The following is a 24277-nucleotide window of genomic DNA, read 5'->3' on the forward strand; positions in this document are numbered from 1 at the left end:
CTTTTCTGAAAGTATTTGTTGGGTGTCTTGCCTTATGTGGACGATAAACAGTATACACAAGAAGAGACTAGAAACCCTCTGAAATATAGTGTGAAATAAAAGAATGCTGAAGATTATATGGGCAGATTGAATAATTAATGAAGAAATATGGAATTAAACTGCAGAGAAAAGAGAATTATTGGACAGCTTGACTAAAGGCAGGGATAGGAGACCACTAGATGCATCAAGAAATAATTAATTTGGTCGTGGGAGGAAGTGTCATGCATAAAAATTGTAGGGATGGACCAAGGCTTGACTACAGAATGCCGCTTCAATTGGGTGAAGTGTAAACTGGATGTTTGTTTGAGTTACATAACAACAGTTTCCATTCAAGTGTGCAATGTAACTTCTAACAGTGGTGACACCTGAAACAGCTGGACCAACAACTTTGTATCAACTGCTTCTGGTATGGTTGGATGCTAAGGAATCACAGGTTGTTCCCAGATAAATGTGTATTGAGAATAACCATCTACAGCTCTTGTGAGCCACCTGTGAAGAGGATTTACAGTCATCAACTTTCAATTCACATGTGTTCAATCCAGTGGAAACACCAATATACACTGATCAGCAAGAACATTATGACCACTGACATACTGTCGATATGAACCCATCCAGGCAATAGCAGGGTCACCTGGCGAGGAATAACTGCTAGTCAGACATATGGACAGTGCATGTAGTATCAGTGAGCGTGCTGCCTGTGTGTAGAATGGGGAAGGTGCATGATCTATTCAAGTTTGACCGAGGGCAGATTGTGATGACCTAGAGGTTTGGCATGAGAATTTCAGAAACTGCTCTTGTTGTCGGGTGTTTGAGGAGTGCTGTGATGTCTTCAACACATGGCGAAACCAAGGAGAAACCACATCCAGACATCACCGGGGTTAGATGGCCACTCCTCATTACAGATGTTGGGCATTGTGGGCTGGGCGGACTGGTAGAACAGGACTGGCAGTAAACTGTGGCAGAACTAACATCAGACTTTAATGCTGGGCAGATTAGAAGTGTGTCTGAACACACAGTGCAGCAAACACTCCTAATGACGGACCTCTGCACTCAATGACCCATGCATGTGCCAATGTCAACATCACAACATCGACAGTTACGACTAAAATGGGCACGAGACCATTGGCATTGGATGCTGGCAGAATCCCAACACCTTCTTCATCATGCCAATGGGAGAGTGGGAATCCATCATCTTCTAGGGGAACGGCTCCTTGACACTGTACTGCAGGATGGAGACAAGCTGGTGGTGGGTCCATTATGCTCTGGGGAACATTCATGTGGGCATCCATGCATCTAGTGGAGCTCATGCAAGCCACCATGACAGCCAAGGAATACCTTACACTGATTGCAGACCACATACACGCATTCATGACGATAATGTTTCCTGACGGCAGTGGCATTTTTCAACAAGATAATGCGCCATGTCACAAGGCCAGTAATGTGCTGGAGTGGTTTAAGGAACACAGTGGCAAGTTATAGTTGATGTGCCAGCTCCCAACTCCCCAGATCTGAACCCGATCACACACATCCGAGACATGACTGAACTTGGTGTCAGAGCTCATCACCCCCCTCCCCAGAATTTACGGAATTACGAAACAAAAATTGTATGACGTATAAGAGCATTCAATGTACTTGTTTTGTGTCAGTTGTGGACAGTTCAACAGTCTGTATAAGATACCATGTAGTGCAACACAGGTCTCAGACGTGAGACCTAGCATCTTACAAGGGAAACTTGCCATTGCACTCACCTCAGATTTAGTGGTAAGATGGCCAGCTCATCAAAAACTGAACACTGATTAGGCATGAAAACAGGAAAAAGGTGTACTGTACTATGGAGGGAGGAGAAAAAGAAAAATAGAAACAGTGAACGGTCCAAGAACAAGAAGTGTGAAAAAGAGCTGCCTGAAACAGCAACAGCATAGTGGGTAAGTGGTCATAGTATTGGACTGCCAAGTGGGTGAGCCATGTTCAAAACTCCATCGTGCCATTTATTTATTTATTTTCCCACATAATGAATTGTCCGTCCAGTCACTGAAATGATTGCTCTTTTTCTGCAGTCTTGGCTGTTGTCATACTACACATTGGTTATAGAACATGAGTCATGTGGTAAGAATACATTACAATCACAAGTAAATGTGATGAATAGTGACAGCAGATGAGATACCACATAGACATCTCACAGAAATGTAAACAAATAATAAACGGTTGTAAACTATGTTACAACAAAGGAATTCAAGAGTTAACACTTCCAAAATGGAATGCAACTTCCAAAACAAAAAAAACATATTTTTACAGAGCACACAGAAACTGTGTGACTGTGAAACTGTAGTGTTCATTTGTTGCAGCCCGTGTGACAAACTATTATGTTTTCATCATTGCCTTAGGAGTGATCACATTCAAATGAACACCTACATCAGTCATAAAAATTAGGTGCGTCAGTAAGAGATTCCCGGATGGATTGTAAACAATATTATGAAAAGGACAGTTGCTACTCACCATATAGCGAAGATGCTGAGTTGCAGATAGGCACAACAAAAAGAATGTCACAAAATAAGCTTTCGGCCAATAAGGCCTTTGTCAAACACACACACACACACACACACACACACACACACACACACACACACGACCACTGTCTCTGGCAGCTGAAGCCAGGCTATGAGCAGCAGCAGCAGCAGCAGCAGTGCGCGCACACACACACACACACACACACACACACACACACGACCACTGTCTCTGGTAGCTGAAGCCAGGCTATGAGCAGCAGCAGTGCACAATGGATGAGGGTAAGGAGGAGATGGGGGTGGAAAGGGGGAGGGAATGGGGGGTAGAGGTGGGGACAGTGAAGCGTAGCTGGGGAGCACGCAGGGAAGAGGTGGAGAGAGGATAGGGCAGCTAGGTGCAGTCGGGAGGTTAGACGGAGGGCAGGGGGAAGGGTGTGGGTAACAGAAAAGGAGAGAAGTAAAAAGACTGGGTGTGTCAGTGGAATAGAGGGGTGTGTAGTGCTGGAATGGGAACATGGAAGGTGTTAGGCAGGTGAGGACAATGACTAACGAAAGTTTAGGCCAGGAGGGTTACGGGAACATATGTTATACTGCAGGGAGAGTCCCAACTGCGGATTTCAAAAGCAGATGTTGATGGGAAGGATCCATATGGCACAGGCTGTGAAGCAGTCACTGAAATGAAGAATGTCACTTTGGGCATCGTGCTCAGCAACAGGTTGGTCCAGTTGTTTCTTGGCCATAGTTTGTCGGTGGCTATTCATGTGGATAGACAGCTTAGACAGCTTGTTGGTTGTCATGCTGACATAGAATGCAGCACTGTGGTTGCAGTTTAGCTTGTAGATCACATGACTAGTTTCACAGGCAGCCCCACCTTTGATGGGAAAGGTGATGTTTGTGATCAGACTGGAGTAGGTGGTGGTGGGAGGATGTATGGGACAGGTCTTGCATCTAGGTCTATTACAGGGATATGATCCATGAAGTAAGGGGTTAAGAGCAGGGGTTGTGTAGGGATGGTGTATTGTCTAGGTTCGATGGATGGCAGAATACCGTTGTGGTGTTGTGGGAGTGGTGGGAAGGATAGTCAGCAGGACATTCCTCATTTTAGAACACAGCTAGAGGTAGTCAAAACGCTGCCGGAGAATGTAATTCAGTTACTTCAGTACTAGGTGGTACTGAGCTACAAGGGGAATGCTCCTCTGTGGCTGGATGGTAGAACTCTGGGTGGTGTTGGGTGACTGGAAAGATAGGGCACAGGAGATATGTTTTGTACAAGGTTGGGAGGATAATTACAGTCTGTTAAGTCCTCAGTGAGGCCCTCAGTATATTTTTAGAGGGACCACTCACCAATCCAGATGCGATGGCCACCAGGTGGCTACGCTGCATGGAAGGGACTTCTTGGTATGGAATGGGTGGAAGCTATCAAAGTGGAGGTATTGGTGGTGGTTAGTAGGTTTGATATAGGCAGTGGTACTGATGAACCCATCTTTAAGGTGGAATTCACCATCTAAGAAGGTAGCTTGTTGGGTTGAGTAGGGCCAGGTGAAGTGAACGGGGGAGAAGGTGTTGAGGTTCTGGAGGAATGTGGATAGGGTATCCACACCCAATCCAGATCACAAAGATGTCATCAATGAATCTGAACAAGGTGAGGGGTTTAGGATATTGGGTGTTTAGGAAGGTTTCCTCTAGATGGCCCATGAATAGGTTGGCATAGGATGGTGTCATGCGAGTGCCCACAGCCTTTACATGTGCCTTGCTCAACACTATTGATGCCACCTCCCTTTACACTAACATCCCTAATGTTCATGACCTTACTGCTATTGAACACTACCTTTCCCAACATCTGAGTCCAAACCAACACTCCTTCCCTAGTCGCCATGACCAATTATCCTCACCCACAACTACTTCTCCTTTGAAGGCATTCCCTACAAACAAATTCGGGGTACAGCCATGGGCACCAGCATGGCATTGTCCTATGACAACCTATACATGGGCCATCTAGAGAAGCCCTTTCTAAACACTCAGAATCCTAAACTCATCACCTGGTTCAGAGTCATTGATGAAATCTCTGCAATCTGGATCGGGGGCGAGGACACCCTATCCGCATTAATCCAGAACCTCAACAACTTCTCCCCCATTCGCTTCACTTGATCCTACTCAATCCAAGAAACCACCTTCCTCGATGCGAGCACCTTTCTAGATGTTGAACTCCACCTCAAAGATGGCCACATCAGTACCTCTGTCCATATCAAACTTATTCCATACCAAGAAGACCCTTCCATACAGCCTAGCCCCCTAGGCCATCGCATCTGCAGTGACGAGTGGTCCCTCTCGAAATATACCGAGGGCCTCACTGGGGCCCTTACAGATCTCTGTCTAACCTCCTGACTGCACCTAGCTGCCCCATCTTCTCTCCAACTTGTCCTTGCACACTCCCCAGCAGCACTTAACTGTCCCCTACCCCTACCCTGCTATTCCGACCCCTCTTTGTCCCAGCCTCCTCCTTGCCCCCACCCAGTTGTCTCTCCCACTGTGCGCTGCTGCTGCTGCTCATAGTCTGGCTTCAGCTGCCAGAGACTGTAGTGTGTGTGTGTGTGTGTGTGTGTGTGTGTGTGTGTGATCTATTTTAACAAAGGCCTTGTTGGCCGAAAGCTTGTTTTGTGACACTCTCTTTGTTGTGCCCATCTGCGACTCAGCATCTCTGCTATACGGTGAGTATCAACTATCCTTTTCATAATATTGATAAGAAATTCCTATTATATGACACATGTACTGTCACTACTGCCATGTATGACATACTAAATTTGTTTTCCAGCGGAGGCTTTGGTTGACTTGTCACCTTGTCATCAAATGTTTGTGTTTCCCAATCGAAAGCCACTTCCTTTCGGCTGCTAACAGAGTAGTTGTGCAGAATCAACTGTCATTATAGGACTCTACCTTACACCTCGCTGTAGCAAATGGACACCACACCACACACAGACACAAATTTGAATAAAGCGAACAGCAGGGAAAAGAAAAAGGAATGTGGCATGAGGGACGTTTGAACATGGCTCACTTGCTTGGCAGTGTAACACTATAAGCATTTAACCACAACGCCATTTCTCTTCCCAGCTTGTCTATTTTGCCCTTCTTGTTCTTGGACCATTCACTGTTTTTATTTTGCTTTTTTTATCACAGTTCAGTACATCTTCTTCCTGTTTTCATGCTTGATCTGGCTTCAGTTTTTGATGGGCTGTTCATTAGGCTCTCTTACCAGTACATTTGAAAAAAAAAAGGGGGGGGGGGGTTTAATGGGGACTTTTCCTTGTTAGAACTAAGAAATACGTGCATTGGTCTGATAGCTAAAATTCATGAGTTGGTATTGTGTGTTCACTTTGACATGGAAGTTTTAGGTGGCACGTGTTTTGAACCGTGGCTGCGTCAAATATCGGTAGAGGATGGGCATGAGATACCTACTTATGACAATACCAGCATCAGCAAGCAATTAAGCAGTAGCTGTTACCAAATATTTTGTGTTGCTCATTGTCTTCGTTTCTTATTTTGAAATGAGTGAAGAGACTATGCATGGTCCATCACAGAGTTTTATTATGACCCTCGCAATACCAAAAGGGATCAGTGGTTCCTATGACCGTGTGTATGTTCTGCTTTCGTAGAAACACAAAACACAAATGCAGGCTGATTGCTCTACAAGAGGAAGGCAGGGGATATTTTCCTACACCCTCCTCTCCTTTTGACAGTCAGAATTCTAGCGTGTTCACATGTGCAGCCTACTGACAGTTTATAATGCCCACCCTCTGCACTACAGTGAAAAAAAAAAAAAAAAAAAAAAAAAAAAAATCTATTAATGTATTTAGACCACGTAAAGTATTCCCCTCGCATGCAAATAGTTATTTTGGTTCTACTTTTACACTAAGTACCTTGTCAGTTCTGTGCGTAGTGTTGCCAAGTATGGGTCGCACGGCTATGAATGACCACCAAGTCAGTATTCCACAGATTCTGAGTTAGCAAATTGAGTGAGGAAAAAAATAATGTCGAGAAGTGCCTTAAATCAGAGAAACATGCTGTTCTTTGGCAGGAGAATGCAGCTTCTCAATAGAAACAATCATTTGTTGAAATCTCAAATTGACCCAAAAGAAGAAGACAAGCAAAGACCATTTTGGAAAAAGACTGTAGAAGTTTTTGTTAAACCAAAGATTCCAGTCAAAATACTACATAATTACAATTTTACATTCCGAGGCACCTAGTGTGACATCCTTTTAAATTTGTACATCTAATCATTCACAAACAAAAAATAAATTACATGTGAATTTCGGCAAAAATAGGTGCTACATTGTCAGACCTCTACTAACTGGTCACTCAGCATAGGCAACCTGCATTGAAGTGTCCGTAGTTGGGAAACAGCTATTCACTAAATAGGAAGCGGCTTACTGAAAGAATGGAGCAATGGTCCATGCGGATGTAAGGAGCAACCAGCTGCACTATAAGGTAAGAGATATCCTGGAAGGGAACTCATAAGCCATTCAGTGGTGTGGTAAAAATGTGACATGTCACTTAAGGATTTGAGCTCAAGCAGCATTACAAAGTGCATAAAATACCTTCAGGATTAACAGTTAGTAGGAGTGTCAGGAGGAGAAGGAAAAAAAAGAGAGACTGTAATGTGGTGATCAAAACCTGTTAACCAAGTAATGTAACACTGACTCAACTAATATACAGAAAAATAAAACAAAAACTGAAGTATCCTAAGATAATCAATACAGCTTAAAATAAGGTAAAGGCATCTATGATGCAATGCTGGACTTCCACATAGTTGTGGAAAGATCTAATTACTAGTACTACAGTTACACTTGTGTATTATTGTTTGTGGGAAACATTATAAAGGCAGTGAAAGAAAACTTCGTTGCACACTTATACCAATACAAAGGTGCACTGTACAGACCAAAGAAGTGTGTGTCATAAATTACTGAAGGCAATGTGATGAATACACATGATGAAAGGAAAGTGGGTCAATGCTAATCATCTTACAAGCATAAGCAAACCACACTCACTCATCATCATGTTACAAAAACTCTCAGCGCGACTGCTAAGGATTCTAGGTGAATTCATCGCTGTAGCTCATAATACAAATGCAAAGAGATTCAGCACCATTACAGCTACTACCATAGTTTTTACACTACATTTATAAATATTTCTTTTACATTTTGGAGTGAAATAGTTTTGTATTTTGGCTCTGTTCAATTTTTAATTTTTTAGTTGACATTATAACATACAATATAATTTTTTTCCAAGAGAAACGATATTTTGATATCTGCATGTGGCATAGGGATTTTCTGTGAATCTTGAAATTTTCCCAGCTTATTGAATATTAGACATTGTTGCTTTTCTATTACACAATATTTCTTCTGGGCACTAGTCAGATATATTCAGGTGAGTCATTGAAGATAGTTCAGATAGTCTATGACAGTGCACCTGAAGATGTCTGGCAAGGTGACCAGATGACAGGCCACACACCCAGAACATGACTGAGTAACCAATTTACTCTTTATTCATATCAGTACTTACACTGTAATGGATTAAAGAAATTATATTTACTAAAGCATACCTTCTCCTTTCACCTTCTTGTTTGGAGTTGTTTCCTGATCTGCTTGCCGTTTATCACCTAATGTAACAACCATAAGAATCTTATTAAACATATTAACAGGACAAAAAAGTTCAATTTAGTGATATGTGCTGAGCAGACGAAAGAAAACCTTGATTACAAAACAGAAAATGAAGAAATTATTTCATGATGAAACTGCACCTGCAGGCTGTCACTGAAATAGACCATATACAAGTGTTTTCTTGAGAAGAAAGGTAAACTGGAAGACAAAGATAATATTAGCACATAAGAGTTATAGGCACAGGAACACTTCTTAAAAAAAATAAAACAACAAAATTCTAACAACTACATAGGCACACTGCAATAACCTGTCAACGTATCTTTATTTTATACATTTAGTCAGACACAGTGTTATTTCAGACTCACTGTGTGTGTGTGTGTGTGTGTGTGTGTGTGTGTGTGTGTGTGTGTGCGCGTGTGCGCGTGCATGCAAGAAGTCGATAAAATAAGTGGAAATGTAAAGAATGAAATTTAGTGGCATATATTTTTACACTCGTATGCAACAGTTAATTACTTTTAATTGGTTTCTGATAAATTATGATTATTATTATTATTATTATTGTTGTTTTTATTACTTACTACAAGAAAGATAGAGAAATTCTCTTGCATTTCAATCAGTTTTTGTATTTACAGATATTTCAACCCATAAGCTTTAGCTCTTTGAATACAGTATCTAATATGGATAAAATGAAGGACCCAGTTTCCTTCCCCACGTGTCCACTATCAATGAGTCACTTATACTGTATTTTACCTATGTGAGGTGATTTTTATCTTTGCGAGTTACTAATGTCTCTTAGTAATTACATTATTACCAAAATGCAAATATGAAACTTTTAAAACACACTCTCATCCAGAGAATAGCTGTGAGTTGATATGTAGATAATATTCATTGTGGCTGCAATAAAATATATTAATATTGAAACAAGTTTTACATTCTGCAAAATGGTATATCTTCTAACACCAAAAGTCAACAAATAAGGCACAATTCCATAAACCATTGCAGCAAAGGTAAGCTATAAGGTTTGTCACCATATTCTACTGAAAATTTAGGCTGTAAAGCACATGAATGTTCTGAAGATAGTTATTTCTGAAAATGGTGTCCACTTGTTGCACAATTATGAAAAATCCTAGCACATTTTTTTCACTACTACTCAAGAAAAAAATTTAGAACAATAAATTTCATAATATAGTTAAAGCACACATTATGAAATTATTAAACATCAGCTACAGCTTACAGACCCAATCTGATACACTTTCACACACCAGATATATTTTCCACGAATCTGCTAATATCTGAGAACAAGCAGCTCACAACCACCACATCAGTGTCAGAATCCACAGTGAAAAGTTTGCAACTATGTTTCCTTTTAGTTCTATTGTAAAATCCCTATTTTATTTTTCTATCTCTTGTCAAGAGCCCCTCCCTCCTCCTCCTCCTTCTCCTCCTACTTAGTCTTCCGTGTCCTATTTGCAACAATAATCTGTCATTTTCAGACAGATCATATTCCTGTCATATAAAAATTCGCTTCACCAGTTTCCTTCTAAAACTCAATATTTTCATGTACTGACATTTCCCCCCCCCCCCCCCCCCCTCTTGTTTTCAGATATGGGAATTATGTTTTCTTAGTATGAAAGGCAAATTTGTTGTACCATTTGGATATGGCCATTTATTTTTAACACCCACGCCCATGTTCACTCATCTCTCTCTCATTCATTGTCTTTCCAAATCGAAACTTATTTTATCTTACAAGTTCTACACTGCAGGAGGAAAAAAAAAAAAAAAAAAAAAAGTAGTTTTACATCAAAATAATGAAAAATCTGTGTTCACAAAGCACTGGCAGAGCAAATGACACAATAATATGAAAAACTAAAGATTCTGGTGTCTTTAGTTATTTTGTGAAAATGTTGGCATTAAAAGGACACCCAGAATCCCAAACCATGACAAACGTATCATGACAGGATCAGACAAGATTCCATTATTCCTTACAGGCTACAATCAGTGTTTTCAGTACTTAAACAAATTTCACTCATGAAGTTCTATGAAGCTGTTCAATATCAGAGTATTTCACAAAGACAGTTTAGATAATTTTAACACAGCAGATCTTATGTTAATGTTCGTATCAAAATAATGTTTTTGCTCTGAATTCCTCAATGCCACCATTTTCCCTGTCCATTTTAATCTTTTCAATCACTCTAATTATGTACAACTGGTGTTCTTAAATTTTTCATTACATGTATCAACATTACATATAGTTCTTGAAATACTTGATGAAATTGCTGCTTTTTCTCTAATATAATTGTCTCTACAGTAAAAAATTTCAATTACTGGAATTGTTTATCTTGTAAATCAGCTTACTAACACACAAAACATAAAGACCCATCATCAGCATAATTAAATAACAGACGGGAAAGGACAGGGGAAAGGTGTGTTTCACGCACTACACAGAATAATACTGGCGTAAACATCTTCAGCATTAAATTCCAAATTACTTCACTTTTTATTCATCTGAATCAATAGCTTCCCACTATGTGATGCAAAACCGGAACATATGGTTATGCATTTTGTTTTCATACCACAAACTACGTACCAGATGTATACAGTACTTCTTTACTGTTGCTGCATCTGTCCAATCTGTCTGCAACCTAAGGCATTTGATACGGAAAGTGTAATAAATACACATTTGGAGTTAATAGAATGAAACAAAAATACAGATCAAAGCAACTCGTTCTTGAGTTTTGGTGTCAGGCCTCCAGTTCCTAGACTCCCTTAGAATCAGATGACAGAAAAGTTGAATGACGAATAATACATACCTCGGTAAATGTTACACACATAATATAAAACTACACTCTTGCCTTTGCAAGCAAGTTTCACCTCAAAATATAGATTCTTCTTGTTTCTAGGCCAGCAATTACCTGTACCTTACCTGAACACAGACCATTATCCAAACTCAGCAAAGGCACTGGAAATGTAACTAATATTTTTGAATTCACACTTTCTACAACTGTAATGTATTTCCACTGACCTCTGCAACCCCTGCTGGCAATCTAGAATACACATGCAGTCATACAGCAAGAAAAAACAAAAAGGGAAGGAAAGAAGAACACTTAATGGAAGAGATTTAACATCAACTCTAAAGATCAAAAACAGCCAAAGATGTTCAGCAGACAAATGCATTCGAGCACAGATACTGAGTCGAGATGTTAGGAATCAATGGAAAAACAATTAATTTCTCAAAAAGCTCAGGTTGATTGGAAGTATGGAGGTGATGAGTCGAACGGGCATGTTAATTGCTTAAACTGACAAGTTAACTGTGATGTACTTTACCAATCAGTTTTCGAACAGTGGAATGCAGGCGTGAGAAAAGAGAGAGGATTTACTGAAAGCTGGTAAAATAAAATGCAATCAGCAGATCAGACAACTCTTGAACAGCAGTGTGTGTCCAATAAGAAACTAAATGGCAGTGCCGAAAATATAAAAGCTTTCAGGTGATATCACTGTACAACCAGAAGAAAAATACAGCTGAAAAGAAAGAATTGAACTACAAAGACCACTATTTTGTCTTGTACATCTGTGGTAACAATTTTAGATGTAAGGGCAATCCTGGAACAAAAATATTAACACTGCATCAAACAATGAGAATGGACTCTCCTGCAAGCAATGGACAAACAAACTCGGGCAGGGTAGGCAACCTGCGCACACCACAAACTACCTGAGAAAATTTACCTCAGCCCCAGATGCAGGCTTCCCCACTCATGGAATAGTGTTTGACTGAAAATACATTACATATTTAAGCAAGGCAGCCCCAGGCAGGTGTGATTAGATTTCGGGATGGGGACCAACCTGTGGCAGAGGATGGAGGTAGGGGGGGCGGAGGCATGAGCTGCTTGTCCCTGTCCAAGTTGAGTGTGCCTGAACCTTGTTGTGTCCCCATATTGGACGTACTTGATGTGAGTATCTGTGGCTGCGACTGTTGATGCTGCTGTTGCTGTGACTGCTGCTGCTGCTGTTGTTGCTGCTGCTGTTGCGGTTGTTGCTGCTGTGGTGGTTGTTGCTGCTGCTGCTGCTGTGGCTGCTGCTGCTGTTCAGGCTGTTGCTGGCGTTGCATCATTTCATCCATTCTGGGAGTAAGAACACAGTTAATTACATTTATAGAGAACATTAAACTTTCAGCTGCCCTCTGGCACAGGTCGTTGTCCTACACACATGGCACCATCTTTAGTAAAAAATGTTGACAAAAGTATTAAGATACCATTCAATTACATTTTAAATGTAGATATATCTACAGTTTAAGACTGGCCAATACTTCCAAATGACTCATAATATATCAACCCATTTATGGGTCAGACTACACAAACTGATGATAGGGTGCAGATAAACAGCTAATACAAAATGCACAGGGTGTGCTTCAAACAATGAGCAGCTGTAATACAGAAGAGAGAAGAGATGATTAAGAAGACTGTAGTGAATAATCCAAGGGTTAAAATGGTGAGCACAACAACGTTTCCGCAACCGATGTAAGCGAACTACTCTCTGTATACAGCACAAAAAAAGAATTACAATTTCAACGAGTACCCTCCTCACAGGATGTGTACCAATGCAAATATTCCTCCTGAAGTTAAATGAGGCTCTCTAAATGATATGAGAAGACGAACAACTTTAGCATATAGCAATGAGTGAGACAGAATTGGAGAAGTTGTAATTTATTGGATTACATAAATGAAATTACTCACACAATGACACTCATTCCTTTAACATATCTTAAACGAAATGCGATTTCAAGACAGGTTTTAACAACGATATAAGGACTGTGCACTGTCAGTCAGTTTCCACAGAACCACTTACGACACACTTAACGCATATCCACTACCTGCAGTGAGATTTATAGATAACTTATATTCAGTTAGGATAATTAATGTACTTAGTACTTAAGTTTCATTCTGACAGTGTTATGGAATATATGCTTGAGATTAGTCACAAACTTAATTTGTTTGATCTTACATGAATGATAACTTAATTAGGAAAACATTACTATCATTATTTCTGCATGGGCATGTGCAAGTGTTTGACATAGCAAGGTCAACAATGACAGGAGGTTTAACAGAAGGAAAGTTCAATGTCTTCAAGAAAATGGAGGATTATAAATGGGTTAATAAACTGGAGAGGAATCAAGCAGTGACTTCACAACCATCTCAATACAGTATTGCCTTTATCTGTTCTTAGTATGATGTTGATTTTTTTCTGAGTCTAGTTTAAATTGGACAAAAGGCAGTCAAACCAATCCTGGTCAAAGAAAACAATTATACATCAACCAACAAGCAGCAAAGAGTGTTTGAAATTTGGCATTTTATATCAGTGAAAGCAAGTACTTAATAACTCATGACTGTTCAGTCATAATGTATGGAATAATGGGTGTATTCATCTAGTTTCAATCTTTGGTAATGGCAACTAGTGGCATAGTTAAAAAATGTGCAGTGACTGGTGTGATAGCCAACTAAATAACTGTTAAAATTTCCTACAATTATAATCAAGTAGGCATATGCTGTAATACTGAAGTACAAAACATAATTACATAGTCAGTTATTCAGTACACACTGCCAAAACTGAGCTACTTCTTAAGGCACATGTCTACTAGCAAGTAACTTCTGCAAGCACTTGCTGAGGTGTTTGCAGCACAACAAAAATTTGCACAAGTTTCCTTCTGCAAGTCACTTGGGCAAGTTAATTTCAGGAATTTGCTACAAATACTTGCAGAAGTGTTTCCACATATAGGAAAATGGAACTTTACAGTGTCATGCTTAAGAACCAGAACAGTCACCACCACTGATGTATTATTATTGTTGAAGAAAAAATGAGATGAAAAACAAAGAGTTAGGAAAAAAAGAAATTTTTATGCAAAGAAATGGATTCAGAGGCACACATATTTAAGTTATCAAGAAACCTATTGAATGAACTAAAATCAGAAGACTTTGCTCAGACTAAAAACTTGCTGAGAATGTCATACGTATATTTTGAAAACCTCTTGTCTGTTTTATAATAAAATGTTTGAGAACAGGCAATAAAAATGCTGCAAGCTGTATGATCAAGAGATCACCATGTAATTGCTCTTTGATTTTTGCAAACTGTATTTATTACAAACAAAATGCATTTATATTTACACTAAGTTTTAAAAATTCATCTAAAATTTAAAGACGTCTCTACTGCCAGTTTATTTCCCCTTCTGATAAAACAAAGTAATTGGTAAATTCATTTAGCACTTTCTTGGCTGACAGCTGCCATTTATTTAGGTTTATCAGTTCCAATGGTATGTTTGTTTCAGTCTTCTGATTTCACGCCTTTCTCCTTTTCGACACTGACCTTTTCATATCGGTGTCGAACATATAACTTCTGCAAGTTTGGGGAAAACTTCTAACAACTGGCAAGTACTGTTTCCACTAACTTTCAGAAGATACATATGCCTGTTGACAAAAGTTGCAGAAGTCTACTTGCTGGTGGTGCTTCCACAGGAAAGAACATACAAAACTAGTTTCTGCAAGTGACTCGTATAAGTTTACTTGCTAGCTGACACATACCTTTATGTTTCTGTAGCAAGCCATACAAGTCCTTCAAATGCCTGCACCTAGGAGTAAATGATAGCAGAAGCTTTCCGTCATCAACAAGCACTCAACAAAATCCTTCACTAGAGCTTTGACTATCTATCATAATGCCTGGAAATGAGGGACATTAGACCCACAATCCTTTCCACCACTCCTAAAGTGGTGTTCCAACACCCGCCCAATGTATACAACATCCTGGTCCTTCCCTATGCCACTCCTAACCCCTTGCCATAGCAATCATATCTCTGTGGAAGACCCAGCTGCAAGACCTGTCCGATTCACCCTCCCAACTTATCCTACTCCTAGTCCTGTCACAGGCTTGTCCTATCCCATCAGAGGCAGAGCCACTTGCAAAAACAGCAATTTTGTATACCAGACGTACTGCAATTTCTGCGCAGTATTTTATGTGGGTGAGACCACTGATGACTTGTCCAACAGATTGAATGGCCTCCACCACCAAATTGTGGCCTAGAGCAGAGTTGACCGTCTAGTGGCGGCACATGCTGATGACCACATGATGTTCAATTTCAAAGGCTGCTTCAGAACCTGTACCTCCTCCCAGCACCACCTTTTCTGAACGACATAGATGGGAGTTATCTTTGTAATACATCTTTTGGTTTTGTAATCCTCCTGGACTCAGTTTCTGCTAACCCCGTGCACCCAAACCCTCTATCCAACAGGTTCCCTTTCTTTGTCCTGGACCCTCTCCCAATCCACTCCTCCATGTCGTTTTCATCATTGTCATGTATGACATGAGCCCTTCAGCTCTGGTGCTTGTGTGTTGCATCTTTGTCCAGGACTCCTCCTGCCTCCCTCTGAGCAATCACTGTGTGTTTAGCCGGCACAATGTAGCAGCACAGGTGTGTGTGTGTGTGTGTGTGTGTGTGTGTGTGTGTGTGTGTGTGTGTGTGTGTGTTTTTGCATGCTGCTACCTGGTGAGTTGTGTTCTTTACTACTGAACACATTTTGCCAGAGATTTCTATAACATATTTAAATGCCCATGTTTTATCATCATCCTATGCTCCCATCTTTCTGCTTCACTAAGCATTAAGCAAATCTACTAAAGGTTATACTCAGCTCAACACATCGATTCTTTAAATTATCCATGGTACAAGTTTCCAGAGACTGTTAGAACTCATTTTTGGTGAGAAAAATCAATTATTTTCAAACAAGAAATTTGAGGAACTGACAATTCCCGTTCTCCTTTATGTACATAGTGGAAGTAATTAAGGAGAAAAAAAGACATTCATTGTCAGCAGAGGAAGTTTCTGTGATGAAGGAATTATTATGTCGAAAATAACCATGACTGGGGTAATTCAAATGGATCTATGGATAAATACCACCTTCAGTCACAAAATTAATTTTATTTTAAATTATACACAATAACATTTCTTACCCTGTGTCTCCATCTTGAGATGCTTTCACTCTTACAGTGTTTACAAATATTGTTGTAGGTGCTGTCCTGAATCAACAAAAACAATGCCACATCAAGCAGATACAAATAACATTATGATAAAAAATAGATTATTGTTACAGGTAGATGTCTTTCATACCAGTGATATGTAAAGTGGCAACACAAAAACAGAAAATAATGAAGTGTAACACAGTGCTAAATAACACTTAAGGGGGGAAAAAAAGACATTCATTGTCAGCAAACTCAACATAAAAGTTTGTGTATAATGCCGTGACTCTTCACGATTTCCTGGCAGATTTGTTCAGTATATGGCTCTTGGGTTTGAAATCAGTTCACAATCCGCAAAGCCCACAATATTTCTTTGACACAACTGCTCAGCATCGTAAAGCTGCTGACAAGTAGCAACAGCCAGTGTCCCCACTACAATGGACTTCTTGTGGAAGCCTCATCTGAAAGTCATGCATATGTAACTCAAAGAAATATAGGATTTACAAAATGTAACCTAGCATCAGACCCAAGAGCCATGTATTCTGTACAAAAATGATTCATAAAACTGTTTAATACTAGGTCTACAACTTTGCTTCTGCCATTTCTTCTTGAAGTTCGGGGCTTTATTGTGAAAACTTACAAAAAAAATTATGATTCATAGTATTGCCGATTGCTGGCCACTACATTCTCCCACCTTCTGGGTAGCATACAAATCCCGTGGCGGAAGAACTGGGCATCTTTTGTGGGGACCCATCAATCAATTCCATTTTGCACTTGTTCATACGATCAAAAGTGCTGGTCAGCAGATTGTATGCCACTGATCGAAAAAGGTGTTAGTCAGAGAGAGCAACGTACGGAGAATACGGTAGGAGGAATAAGACTTCTCATTTCAACATTTCCATGCCTATTTTGACGGGTTTTATGACATGGGGTCAAGCACTGACCTGTTGCAAAATTACCTTTACTTGTCTATCACTGTTTTGTGGCCGTTTGAGTTTCAGTGCAGGCTTGAACGCATCAACTGCTTTCAATAATGATGTCCTGTGACTGTCTTCATCTATTTCAGTAGCCACGAAAATGTTCTGTCTTCCCCCACCATGCTGGTCTTCGACATCAAAATCACCATTCTTAAGGCATTGAAAACATTCTCTGCACATTCTTCCACTAATAGTTCCCTCACCATTGGTCTTACCCAGCATTTTAAGAGCCACAGCCACAGATTTCTTCATATTAAATCAGAAAATTAAAACTTCCCACAAATGGCGAGAAATGGGTACATAAGTTGATGTACTTAATCAAGAATAACCTTATGATGCAATCCCAAATCGACTAATATTTTTATGGCATTATTTTTACAGATTCCTAAGCTTATTGTATTACACCTATGACCATCCACCTGAACCCCATTTGCTGCTACTGCCGTCTATTGCAAAACGGCGGGAGCAAATTTGTAGACCTAATACATTTGTGACTCTATTCTCTGAAATGAACAGGAGTATGATACCCTAATGCATAACAATTTAGTAGCCTCTGAAAGTTTATAACTTTCAATGTAGCAGTTTTATAACATCTTCGGACACAAACTTTGATCATTGGTTTGCTGACATGTAATGTTATATTGTGTAGTATCCTTAAGTGTTGTGATTTAGAACTATGTTACAATATACTATTTCTGGTAATACATAACTCTATCCACAACAATAATCCATTTCATCATAGTTCCCTTTATATTTACTCTATATAATATTTTTGTCATCAAATACAAGAAACCACAGAGGGACACAAGTTGATGCTTATGAGCCAAAGCCCTTGAAAATGGATCCACAAAGTGTGAAATATTATTATGTATAACTTAAAACAAAATTATTTATAGATTGTAGGAGGAATTTACAAGTACATTCACAAAAATATAAGTACACGAGTTTTTGTACTACCAGATGTAGTAGGTTCCTAATATATTTTTTCTTCTGTGTTCAGCAGAACTATCACAAAAATAAAACACTTGACTATACATTCTCTGATGCTTTGTTTCTCTGATTAGTAAATTCTCTTTGTGATCTACCACGAAAGTCTTGCTCATTTCAATATATTTCTTTCTACCAACTTTCTTTTTAGGCATCCTTCTACTTTAGTTTAATGAGTTGCATCACGTCAACAACAGTTCAACATATAATCTGGTGTCTCATGGGTATACTTTTACAGGAATCCATATGGATGAGATTAAAAATATAACAGAAAAGAAGCAAAGTATTCGTATACTTACCTTAATGGAATACAGCACAGACATTATATTAAAACTTTTATGATCTAAAGTACAAGAAGTCCCCCAAAAATGACACAACATCTTCAGAGAGCAACATAATATGAATATGATGTCCCATTCAACATTTTACTGGGACTGAGTGAGGTGGCACAGTGGTAGGACAGCAGACTCACATTTAGGCTCATAAGAGTTCAAATCCACATCTGGCCACCCACATCTAGATTTTCATTGGCTTCCCTAAATTGTTTAAGGCAAATGCTGGGACTGCTGCTTTCAAAAGGACGCAACCTATTTCTTTTCCAATACCAGCTTGCACTCCATCTGTAACGACCTCATCCATAGGATGGTAAACCCTCAACTTCCTTTTTATTTTGCAGTAAAAGGAAAATGTGATTATCAACAACATACTTAATGGAATTATAGTGGAGCAATTACTCCAATTCTTCATTTGTCTTATTTAACACCAAATATCCATAAAAATATTTTTATATGTAGTACCAATGAAGAGGTAATAAGCACCAGAATATGAAATCAAATATTCCCATCTGTCAGTCTGAGCTGAGCAGAAACACGTAAACAAAGGATACTGTAGTTTTGTTAACAAATTAATAAATAAAAATTACACAGCTGACAAGTTTGGCAATTATGCGTGTATAATACTTGTGATTCAAACTGATGTAATAAGTTCAATATCAAAATCCAAAACAGTTACTACTACTGCCAAAGTTGGTGCAGGTGTAAAACAATGAATTATTAGCCAGGACTGTACTTCCTACCAAACATATTTCCAGAGCACATTTAGTCTTGTTTTCCCTTAAAACAAATAAGGAAAAATTTGAACAAAGGCAAGGATAAGGGGTGGGTAACTCCTAAGATGAAAAGTATATTGTGTTAAGAAGAGAGAGCTCTATGTAATACTGTGAACAAGTATAAGTCAAGATGTGAAACAGTATTACCACCAATATAGTCAAATCCTCCACTCTGTTATTAAAATCACCCCTCACTTATGTAGTATGCTCAAAACATAAAATACTGACAGAATAAGGCAAAAACTATTCGAATCATTTAACAAGAAACAGAACAAAACTAGTCATTCAAATTCAATGAGAACTTCCTCACAGTGGCTACAAACACTGCACCAAGTAAAAAACAACCAAATACACAAATGTGAAGACACTGCATATATCACCAACAGACATTAGCTTCAGAAAACATAATGTAACTGGATAGATAAAAGATCTCCTCACTAAGTGGCAGCAGGAGGATACATATATAAAAGGTATTACAATTTGCAAGCTTTCAGAGCCAGTGGCTCCTCCTCTTGGCAGGAGGAGGAGAGGTTTAGGAAAAGGTCTATTGGGAAAAGTCGTCCAGAACCTCAGGTCAGGGAATACTTACCAGACAGGATGAGAAGGAAAGACTGATTGTTGGTGACTGCACTGGAAGATCTCTCCTTCCCATCTTATCTAGTAAATCTTCCCTGACTCAGAGTTCTGGATGACTCTTATGAACTCTATCCCTTTCCCTAAATTTTACCAGTCCTTCTCCTTCATCCCTCTTCCTTCCCCTTCTACCCTTCTCCTGGAAGAAGGAGCCACTGGCTCCAAAAGCTTGCAAATTGTAATACCTCTTATGTATGTATTCTCTTGCTGCCACTTGGTGGCTGCATTTTTTTTCCTATGCACTTACATTATAGTTCCAATAATTGATTATTTTCATTGATCTACACATTAGTTTCAAATATATGATCCCTCAGGAGATAGCAGAATTCATCATGTCACCAACGAATAGCGATTCTGGTGACTAAGATGGTGTTTCTAGCAGAATAATAAAATCTTGAACTGACTTGATTGGATTACCTTAAGCTACCTTTGTAATCAGTTAATGACTTTGAGTATATTTCTTAATAGACTTCAATATGCTATAGTAACATCCATCTACAAAACTGGAGATAACAAGCCAGCTCTTATTATATAGAGCTACATCATTTCTGCCAATTTTTTCAAAAGTGTCTGAGGACAACAAAAAATTATTTTGTTAGTATATTCTGTGAGTTTGTCAAAACCATTGACTGCGTGGATCACAAAGCTATCAATAAATTCACTTGAGGGTTTTGTTCCCTTAGAATAACCTCTCACTGTGTTGACCTAAAGGTAAGAGTATTGCCTTATTTTACAGATCTACAATCCCTATTGTCTTATGCAATTATCTTATGGGGCAATGCAACTGAAGCAAATAAAAGTGCTTGTTCAGCAGCAGAAAGCAGTTAAGAATACTTTGTAAAGAAGGTAAGCACACATCTTGCAGCCTTTTTTAGGAACTTGGAATTCTTACACTATTATCACAATATATTTACTCCTTAATGGTTTTTGTCACTGACAACAAAAAATTAGTTTCAAATGTGATATACATAGTCACAGAACACAAAAATAATGTTGATGTACACTCTGCCTCCTTGTCCAGGATACAGAATGGAGTTATGCACTCTGGTGGTAGTATATTCAACGACCTGTCACCTAACGTAAACTAAGAAAGTGGGAATCTCTACCAATTCAAACCATACCTCATTAGCTAATCTTTTGTAAATTATCCAAAATCTAGATTCAGGGACAGAAAGATTCTGTAAGCCACATGGTATGAAGCAACGTTTGCAGTATGACAAGTTATAATGTATTATAAACAGGATTTAGTATTTACAGATACAAAAAATATTTTCTTTGACAAATACCACTGTGATCAAGTCAATGTCAAACTACTAATAGCCAAGATGAGAAAATTAATTGAAAACAATAAACCCAAAAATAAAGCAAAACCTGCAATTTTAAGTGACATCGGGAAATCCTGGGTCTTTTCTGAAATGTCACAAAATTTGGGATTTTTCATGTTCCTGCGTATAAAAATTGTAAATATGAATGCTGTAATTACATTTTGACTTTTTTTTCAATTCTGAGAACTGCAAGAACCCTAAAATAATGGTTGATTTAAGAGTAAAGAACTAAGATTCTAGGTGTAATGTGAAAGAAATTGCCTTCCAGTATCAGTTTTAGTTGTCAATGTGATGTAGCCCAACACTTTTGCACGACCTATCGTACAAAATATGGCACCTTTCTGAGAGATATTTACACCTGATATTTCTGTAGTACGGAAGTAAAATAATTAAAAACACCAAATGGGGCACTTTGATTTTGTGAACACACAAATCATCATGACAGTTATACCTTTCAGTCTAACCAAGGTCCCAACCTACACAGCAGATCATGCTGTCACCACAAATTTGATACAAAAAATATCAAAAATAATATTGAATACCAGCTGAAACCCAGATAAATGACATCATGAGTTCTGCATTGTGAGTGGCCGATGAAAGAAAACCGAGTGGGTGAGATGCTGACTTACGTGTTTGTGAAGTTACAGTGCTGTAATTTGTGATTTTTGTATTTATAATAGCATACTGCAAAAATATGCAGTTTAATTAATGCAGGACATTAAATATCTACGGATTGGCAAGCAAAAATATATGAACATTTGACGTCACCAGATAAAACATTAATTGTATTGCAAGTTAAAAATAAGACTGTCTCATTATGATGCGAAAACAAATTTTTGATGCTTTTTAAATAATATGAAGGCACAAATACTTCAGGTAGAGTGAAGGAAACACGAAATCCACTGGGACGCACTATCAAACAAAGCTAACTATTGTTATGGTCATAGATCCATTTATTACTTGTGTGTTCACAGTTCTAGGTTATTTCTTCTCAGCCACAGGATGATAATGAACTCAATTAATGCTAACATGGCAAAGAATATATTGTCTGTACATAGAATGGTGGGTCTCAACCAAGTAAGATATTGTGAAAGGCTACAAATTGCTTCATAATTTAGTGGAAAAGCAACTTTCCATGTCTGCAGGATATGTGGACATTGTCAAATGTGTGATGTTGTGCTGAAGGCACTTTATTTTCCATGATCAAAATTAGATCTCTGATGGCTACTTTACATTGTAGTGAAATATGACGGATCAGTGGCATAATGTCTCAGAAGAGAACTTTGGCAATGCTTTCTTCTGAAAAACTTTCAACAGTTAGTTTTACTTTAATTGATTGGATTTAATGGGTTGAGTATAAATGATTTGTTCTTTACTAATGTAAATAAATTAGATCTGTTATGTTAATGAATATTTAATTGATAAGAATAATTTCATTTTCAACGTAACGCTGAAAAACCATGATATAAGACAAAAGAAAGAACACAAGGTTCTTCAGGAACTAATACCATAATTCGCAAAAATATCTCCAAAATCGGCAGAAAATAACTACAAAAGTGGAATAAAATAACACTGATATAACCCATAAAATAAAAACTATTTTTTTCTTTTCCCTACTATTAGAAGATAAATAGCTACATAATAAAACTGAGGAAACAGCAGCCTTTTTTTTCCAAAATAGCAGCTGCTTTACTTATTTACTTGGTTAAATTTCATTGGCATTAAGCATGAATAGCACTGAGCAGTATAGTGATACCTCATTGTTTATACGGCAGTCTTATGTTAATGAAGGCATCACACGCCCCCCCCCCCCCCCCCCCACACACACACACACACCAATCACACCAAAAGAGAAGGGAGGGGGACAGGGGGGAATCGGTGGGGGAGAATATGTTTGTCACTTTGAAGATTTGAAGGACATCATGAAAGGACATTCTCAATTTTTTTTTAAAAAAAAAAAGCACAGGCCAAGTACATACAAAAACTCAGAAGTGGAAGATTTGTCCAGATTGTAAAATTTAGTCAATTATGGAGCCTACAGGGTTTAGAATTAGAAGCCTTTCCATGAGATTGCCATAAAAGGAAACTATGGGAAGTGGTGAAGCATTAATTGGAAGAATTATTCATCCACAAAGGCTGACATACAGGAAACACAGCAAGGAGGAAACTAGGAAAGATTCATGAGACAATTTATTGAAACATAATTTGTTAACAATCAAACCTTTTGTTTAAATTTAAGGCTACAGTCACTTAGTATCTATGCAGACAGAATGATTTGGTTTGATTTATTCATACAGGGATCATCTCACAATGGTATAGGATTTGTCATCACAATAAAATGAAAATAAACAGCCCAAACATATACATTCACATAGAATGTATGTTTTCATGAAGGTAGGAGATGTGTCTTATAATTTACAAAGGTGAAATAAGCTCAAATACACCCAAGGAACACTCATTCAGTAGATGATGTGATCTGTGGAAGAGGCAGGGCCACCAGGTACCTGCGACTGTGGAACACATCATCCGCCACACACAGTCAGGTGGCTTGCGGAGTATGGATGTAGATGTAGATGTAGTTAGTTAAGACATTGCATGAATCCCAACATGTATGAACCATATGATGACTTTCACTAAACTAAATAATATTACAACAGAATGCAGAATGGCGAGTGGCTGGATGTTGCAATGAGATACAGATTTAGGTGCTTGGCAGGATGTTGCACTGAGGAACACATTTAGGTCCTTAGAACAAACTCAGCACTGCATTTCAGACCAGCATACCTCAGAGGTTCTTTTTTTTCCCCCCCTTGAGGAATTCATCTGATGAAGGCTGAACACTAAGAAGCTGTGACTATGTAACTCACGATAATTCAGCATAACAAGAGGTAATCCTTGTCCCCATGTCCCCTTTCTCTCTTGTTAGTTTGTAGAAGTGTTTCTTGAAGATAGAAAAATATTTAAAAAGATTACACTGCTTACATGATAAAACAAGTGAATCATAGGTTTGGTGATTACGAGGTGAGTACATATTCAGCATTGAGCAAGGATATAT

At 38.6% G+C, this 24277-nt stretch overlaps 1 protein-coding gene across 6 annotated transcripts in view; it reads right to left on the reverse strand.

The window, feature by feature from the left end:
* Positions 1-24277, reverse strand: part of LOC124805382 (transcription factor SPT20 homolog) — a 309909-nt gene that overhangs the window by 10879 nt on the left and 274753 nt on the right. For 5 of the 6 annotated variants that reach the window (XM_047265939.1, XM_047265940.1, XM_047265941.1 and 2 more), the window contains 2 exons: positions 12140-12315; positions 8140-8196 (listed from right to left, as the gene is read on the reverse strand). In XM_047265939.1, the coding sequence (XP_047121895.1) occupies positions 8140-8196; positions 12140-12315 (233 nt within the window). The remainder of the gene's footprint in view (positions 1-8139; positions 8197-12139; positions 12316-24277) is intronic. The other variant, XR_007017452.1, reaches the window with a different exon arrangement.

This window comes from Schistocerca piceifrons, chromosome 7, assembly GCF_021461385.2.
Source record: "Schistocerca piceifrons isolate TAMUIC-IGC-003096 chromosome 7, iqSchPice1.1, whole genome shotgun sequence".
Taxonomy (NCBI): domain Eukaryota; kingdom Metazoa; phylum Arthropoda; class Insecta; order Orthoptera; family Acrididae; genus Schistocerca; species Schistocerca piceifrons.